The 7,505-nt window shown below is 51.0% G+C and overlaps 1 protein-coding gene across 1 annotated transcript in view; it reads left to right on the top strand.

Moving 5' to 3' along the window:
- The window catches only part of AMH (anti-Mullerian hormone), a 16,423-nt gene extending 14,951 nt beyond the window's left edge, over positions 1–1,472 (top strand). Inside the window, exon 5 of the mRNA XM_015425064.1 lies at positions 518–1,472. Within this exon, the coding sequence (XP_015280550.1) occupies positions 518–1,472 (955 nt within the window). The remainder of the gene's footprint in view (positions 1–517) is intronic.
- The last annotated feature ends 6,033 nt before the right edge of the window (positions 1,473–7,505 follow it).

The following is a 7,505-nucleotide window of genomic DNA, read 5'->3' as shown; positions in this document are numbered from 1 at the left end:
CGAGCGTGTCCAGAAGAGGGCAACCAGGATGGTGAGAGGGATGGAATCCGAGTCTTATGAGGAAAGGCTGAAAGAGTTGGGTTTGTTTAGCCTGGGAAAGAGAAGCCTTAGAGGGAACATGATTGCAGTCTTCAAGTATTTGAAGGGCTGTCATGTAGAAGATGGAGCAGATCTATTCTCTCTTGCTCCGGATTGAAAGACTAGATCTAATAGGTGGAAATTACAAGGGAGTCGCTACCGGCTAAATATCAGGAGAAACTTCCTAACTGTAAGAGTGGCTGAGCAGTGGAACAGACTGCCTCGGGAGGTGGTGGAGGCTCCTTTGCTGGACGTTTTCAAGCGGTGGCTGGACGACCATCTTTCAGGTATATTGTAGGGCTATCATTCGGCTATGCTCCCGCAGACTAGATGACCTGCAAGGTCCCTTCCAACTCTAACATTCTACGATTCTAAGAACATTCCATAACAACAATCATGGTCACGACCATTTCACGAATTGTGTTTTTCTCCTTCACAGCAGCTTGCCGGCCTTCGGCGTAGCCGAACCCCCTGTCAACACCACAACTGGCCACCAGAATATATCGGCGCCAGCACCTCCCCTCAGCACCGGACAGTTCTTAGAGGCCCTCTCTCAGTTTGTCAATCGGGTGTTGTGGCCGTTTGGGAAGCTGCCTCCCGCCGCCAGGTCGCGCCTCCAGTTGGACTTTGACACGGTGGAGGCCCTCCCACACTGGTCCTTCAACCTGTCGGAAGAGGTGGCCTTGGAGTGGCTGGTCAAGTCCGAGGACCACTTGGTGGTCCTCTTCCCCGAGGACAGCCAGGCCTTGATGGAGCAAGACCTGGGCCAGCGGTACCTGGAGGGGAGGTTGCTATGGCAACTGCTGGAGAAACTGAGCTCCGTCATCCGGGAGCTGAAGGGCATCCCGTCCTTCCAAACAAACGACGGCCTCTTCCATCATCTCCTCGCGTCCTGCTACTACCCTTCCGGGTCCACCTCAGGGACGGCCGGGGGCGACTCCAGGGCGACAGGCCCACAGGAGGGAACGAGTCGCCTGAGGAAGCTCCACAGCCTCTTGCTGCTGAAGGCCCTGCAGGCCGTGCGGGGGCACTGGTGGGAGTCGAGGAAGGCGCCGCGGGCAAACCGCAGCACCCAGCCGCAGGAGGACTACTGTCAACTGAGAGAGCTCAGGATAGACCTGGTCTCCATGGGCTACATCATTCTGCCCGAATGGTACCACGCCAACAACTGCGTCGGGCCCTGCCGAAGCCCCCTGTCCACCCGTATCACCGACTACTACAGCCACACTCTCTTCCTGCTGCGCATGCACGAACAGGGCCTCCCGCTTCAGCGCGCCCCTTTCTGCGTCCCCGTGAAATACTCCCAAAGCGTCATTTTGACCTTCACTAACGACCAAGGGCTGAAAGTTAAGATGTACCCCGATATGGTGGCTGAGGCATGTGGCTGTCGGTGAAGAGGGGACCTTACCCAGCCCTCCCCGGCTTTCCGGGGAAGCATGCTTCACTCAGGGCTGCTGGTATTGTCTATTATTATTCCCCCCCCCCCCCCCAATCCCCAGCACCGGGGCTGTGTATTCTGTGCTAAGAGAAAAATTAGAGAAAAGGGGAAACGAAATACTGCTTCCTGCATAAATGTGAACTCGTCTGCCTAATTTTTTGTTTTGGTATTTTCTTGTTTTTGCTGTTTTGCTAGATTGTGCAAAGGGATACACAGGGCTATTTTTGGGCAGGAACGCACAGGAACGGAGTTCCGGCTGGCTCCCAAGTTGGCCACGCCCAGCAGGAACGCATTAGCATAATAGGCCACACCTAACAGCAGAAACTCATTAGGGTTGGCTATATTAGGGGTGTGTGGCCTAACATGCAAAGGAGTTCCTGCTACAAAGAAGCCCTGGGTTTGGACAACAAGCAAGGTAAACAGAATAAGAAGCAAAAGGTGGGTGTGGCTGGGTGAGCACACTTCTGGTAACGTGGGGGTGCAGCCTAATATGCCAATGAGCTGTGCTGTCAGGGGTGTGGCCCAATATGCTAATGAGTTTCTGCTGTTTGGGTGTGGCCTATTATGCTAATGAGTTCCTGCTGGGCTTTTTCTACAAAAAAAAGCCCTGGGGATACAGAAATACTCAAGGCACCAGGTTTGCCAGCCTCCAGGTGTTTCCTGGAGAGCTCCAGGAATCACAACTGGTCTCCAGACTGGAGAGATCAGTTCTCCTGGAGGAAAATAGCTGCTTTGGGAAGTGGACTGTATGGGCCTTATCGTGGCCGCTGACGGTCCCTGCCTTTTCCAAGCCCTGACCTTCCAACGCTCCACCCTCGAGATCTCCAGGAATTCCCCAAATAAGAGCGGCAAACCTTCAAGGATGCTGAAGCCGTGCACCTCCCCCCTCCGCTAGTGCTCAAAGTAAGGGTGAAAGTTAAGAGTGGGGATCCTTAATGAAATCCAAGCATCACTACCTGATTCTCCACAGAGAGGCCGGGTTTTGTTCTCCCGTATTGGTCCCTGGCCCTAAAGACATCCAGCTGTCCTCGACCAAGGCCAGGGCCTTTTCGGTTCTGGCCCCAGCCTTGTGGAACTCTCTGCCAAAGACCACCAGGGCCCTGCAGGACTTACTGAAGTTCCGCAGGGCCTGTAAGGCAAGAGACATTCTACCAGCCTTTGGTTGAGGACAGTGACGGTTCCATCGTAGCCGGCACCCTCCTCTTCTCCTCCTCCTCCTTTTTCCTCCATCCTCGCTTCGGCCCTCTTCTCACCTGCCCGCAAGTCAGCGACGCAGTCCGGAACAGGGTAGCGAAGAAACTGTCAGATGCCATCTGATATAAAGTAGTCATCCTTTTTCGGTTTGGGTTCTTAACTTGTTTTAAATTAATTTATTTATTATTCACATTTATTTATCATTTATGGTTTTTAATGGTTGTACGCCGCCTAGAGCCTTACATTGTAGGGGATAAGCGATTTATAAGGAGCTGCAGTGGCTCAAGTGGTTAAGACGCTGAACTGCAGGCTGTGGAAGGTCAGTAGTTCAGCAGTTCGAGACCCGAGTGTGCCGCATGACGGAGTGAGCCCCCCTCTCTGACCCCAGCTCCTGCCAACCTAGCAGTTCGAAAGCAAGAAATTGCAAGTAGATAAATAGGTACCACTTCGGTGGGAAGGTAACAGCATTCTGTGCGCCTCGGTGTTTAGTCATGCCGGCCACATGACCACGGAAACGTTTTTGGACAGCGCTGGCTCTTCGGCTTGAAAACAGAGATGAGCACCGCAGCCCTAGAGTCGGACTCGACTGGCTTTCGAGCAAGGGAAACCTCTACCTTTACCTAAGCGATTTATAAATGGAATGAATAATAATAAAAATTACAATGATTAGAGGAGCCATCACAAATGATAGGGGTTGGGGGGGCGGGTGCCTGGACCTCTGACATTTAACACCCCTCAAAATCTGGAATCATGTTACTGGGTTGTGAGGAGGGTTGCCAGCGCCAGGTTGGGAAATACCTGGAGATTTAGTGGGAGGAGCCTGGGGAGGGCGGGGTTGGAAGAGGGGAGGGGCTTCAACGGGGCATCATGCCTGGAGATTGGTTGTAATCCCGGGAGACCTCCAGCCGCCACCTGGAGGTTGGCAGCCAACATGCGAGATCACGGGAAGAGGTGGAACTCCAAAAACAACATCCGTGATAAAAAAATAACAAAGAGTCAATAAAGATAAGCTGCAAAAACATTTACTGAAGTATTTCTGTAGCTCAGTAAGGAATATCCTTCAGTCATCGCTCACACGCCGACGAATACTGCGCAATGTGAACATTCGTTCCGCAATATAGACTTTATCCGAGCGTGTAGCAATCCCAATTCTTATCAAATACTACTTACCAACTCTTGCTGGAAACATTCCATGTTGACTAATACAGAAACACGTCAGTAAATGTTTTCGCAACTTATCTTTACTGACGCTTCATTATTTTTATCACGGATGCTGTTTTTGGAGTTCCACCACCTGGAGGTTGGCAGTGCTCGTTCTGAGAGTTCTGTGGGTGTTCATCGACGTGCTTCCAAGCGTCTCTTCGCAGCCATGAGGCCCGCTCCCTTGATTTTTCTACAGCCAAGACTTTCAGAAAGATGATTCTGTTCCTGAGGATGACACACACACAAACACACACACAGAGGCCTTGTTTTTCCAGCACCCGGCAGATCCGAAGTTAAGCAAACAAATGGAGCTTTCAAAAGCATTTTTGAAATTTCTGTTTAATATACTGTTAAGAGAAACAGATTCAAGCCACTGTTGGCAGGCAGGGAGTTCTTTCAGCAGAAATCCGCGTCTGGGTGGCTGTGACATCTCTGCTCACGAAACCAAACTTTTGTGCCATTCCTGTATCTCGCGCTCTTAGCTACGGGATGGCCACATGACTGACCCTTCCCACCCTGGGTTGATCCTACGGAAAACAGAGTCTGTCTTTTTTGGACGTCTTGGTTTTCCTCTTGTATGGTTCTGGAGTGAACCCCCCCCCCCCCCCCCGCCACTTTATGGTGGAGGAGCGGAGAGGCTCTGTGGCTTCAAAATATTTTGTGAAATCCAATTAAGAGTCTGAACAGACAAACCCCGGGAAGTAGAAGAGGAGACTGGATATATACCCTGCGCTTCACTACCCGAAGGAATCTCAGAGCGGCTTACAATCTCCTTTCCCTTCCCCTCCCCCCAACAGACACCCTGTGAGGTAGGCGGGGCTGAGAGAGCTCTTTTGCTGACTGCCCTTGAGAGAACAGCTCTGAGAGAACTTGTGACTGACCCAGGGTCACACCAGCAGCTGCATGTTGAGGAGGAGTGGGGAATCAAACCCGGTTCTCCCAGATTAGAGTCCGCGCTCCAGACCACTTCACCAAACTGGCTAGATCTTCAAAAAGTTTTTTTAAAATCTACCCTCTGCACACTCCTATGACTAGAAGGGTGCCCGTCCTTTTCCTGGAGGAGTGGCTTTGATAGGCACAAAACCATGCGGGGGTGAAAAGGATGACACACTCCCTTTCCCTGTCTGAAATGAATGTTTTAAAATTTTGGTGGGAGAGCTGGAATGCTCCCTCTAAACCGTGGAGTCTTGTGAGCAAAAATTCCACTTTGTGAGCTACTGGCATTAAAGTTGTGAACGGGGGATTTGGCTGCTGCATCAATTAGTTTGCTCTGGAGCCCTCCTCCCTGAGCTAAGACAAAAATGTGTGAGCCGGAGGCTAAAATACTGGGAGCAGGCATAATCTTCGTGGGGGCGGCGGGGCGGCAGCCCCCGCCGAAATTTTCAGGAAGGTGCTCAGCCTCCCCCGGGGGCCACCCTTGCCCCTCGCAAAGCCACGCCTGCCTCTGGCCCAGCCCCAGCCCCCCCCCCCCGGGAAATTGGAAAGTCTACACCCTTGCGGAGGGAACACTGGCAGAGCTGTAGGGCAGAGGGCCTTCCCCCAACATTTGACCCTGTGGGCACCTTTGAAATTCTGACCCAGGGTGGTGGGCCGGGCGCAACCGCAAAATGGCTGCCGTGAGAGGTGGGGCCAACCATAAAATAACCACCATGTGAGGTGAAGCCAACTACAAAATGCCCACCATGGGAGGTGGAGCCAGTCACAAAATGGCTACCATGAGAAGTCTAGTCACGCACCGAGACACCCCAAGTGCAAGGGACCAGAAGAGGGAATTTTTAAAAATGCAGTGGGAAAGCAGAGTGAGAGAATAAAACCAACACTCACGGCTATTTTTGGGCAGGAACGCACAGGAACGGAGGTCCGGCTGGCTCCCAAGTTGGCCACGCCCAGCAGGAACTCATTAGCATAATAGGCCACACCCAACAGCAGAAACTCATTAGGATTGGCTACAATTAGGGGTGTGTGGCCTAACATGCAAAGGAGTTCCTGCTCAAAAAAAAAAAGCCCTGGGTTTTGACCACAAACAAGGTCAACAGAATAAGAAGCAAAAGGTGGGTGTGGCTGGATGACCACACTTCTGGTAACATGGGGGTGTGGCCTAATAGGCTTATGAGTTCCTGCTGTTGGGTGTGGCCTATTATGCTAATGAGTTCCTGCTGGGCTTTTTCTACCAAAAAAGCCCTGCCAACACTGTTGGGGTAGCGACTGCTTGGTTTGTCAGGTCCCCCCTGGCCACCAGAAGGGAATTTGCGGGGAGGTAGAGTTGCCAGATCCAGGCTGGGAAACTCCTGGAGATGTGGAGATGGAGTCTGGGGAGGACAAGGACCTCAGTGGGGTACAGGGCCACAGAGTCTGCCCTCCAAAGCAGCCATTTTCTACAGGGGAAAATGTCGTCTGGAGATGAGCTGTAATTCCGGGGGGTCTCCAGGCCCCACCTAAAGGTTGGCATCCCTAGCTACTACTGAAAGACTTTTAAAAAGATCCGCACAGCCAATCAGATCTCCGATGTCCAGTCAGAAGCCCTGCTCTCACCTGGCTCCACCCACTTTCTAAAAAAACACTTGGCGGGAGCCAAGGAAAGTCATCAGTGGGTTATCATGGTGCCGGGGAAGGGGTGACCCCTACTGAGGCATCTGTCTTGCCTTGTCTTGTTTGAACCTGAGGAAAGTGGTGTGTGTGTGTGTGTTGCGCATTATGTGAGGGCAGTGTTCCCTCTAAGCTGAGTTAGTGTGAGCCAGCTCACCGTTTTTTAGCCTCCAGCTCACACATTTTCGTCTCCGCTCAGGAAGGAGGGCTCCAGAGCAAACTGATTGATGCAGCGGCCCAATCGCCCGCTCACAACTTTAATGCCAGAAGCTCACAAAGTAGAATTTTTGCTCACAGGACTCCACAGCTTAGAGGGAGCATTGGTGGAGGGATACTCTCAAGGAGATTAATCTAGGCCCAATCTGCATTTAGCAGTTGCTCAGTTGTTTTACCAAACCCACACTTGGGCCGAATCTGCATTTGTCTTTCCCACTGGTGTCTCAGCTTTTTGACTCCGTCTTCAAAAAAGCTGTCTACATTTGGTGTCGTTTTCACACCTCAACAGCGCTAGCATACTTTTGCACGTCCACATATGTTTATCATCCTTTCGGGGCGGCTCCACTGTCATTGCGCCTTCCCACTGCTTTAAAAGAATCTTCTCCAAACAACATTCAAACAAGCATAGAGAAAGACGGCGTCACAGCAGCATGAAACTGATTTTAAAATGCAAATACAGATTCGACCTGGAACAGAAAAAGATGGCAGTTCAAAACCTATTGAACCGAAGGCTCATGAATACATATCTTCTGTACACAAATATGGTAACATTATCCTTAATTCCTGTAGTGTGTTTTTCAAATGTATGTTGCACCGTTATTATTATTATTTATTTTCCTTGTTTAGCTACTTCACTGTATATATGTTTTAATATTATACTACCACCACCACCACCACTACCACTACTACCACTACTACGACTACTACCACTACTACTGCCACCACCACCACCACCACCACCACCACCACCACCACTACTACTACTACTACTATTATTATTATTATTTTA

The sequence above is a fragment of the Gekko japonicus genome, unplaced genomic scaffold (genome assembly GCF_001447785.1).
Source record: "Gekko japonicus isolate JY-2015 unplaced genomic scaffold, Gekko_japonicus_V1.1 scaffold2858, whole genome shotgun sequence".
Lineage (NCBI taxonomy): Eukaryota > Metazoa > Chordata > Lepidosauria > Squamata > Gekkonidae > Gekko > Gekko japonicus.
Note: the sequence above shows the minus strand (reverse complement) of the source record. Positions and strands in the feature narration are given on the sequence as shown.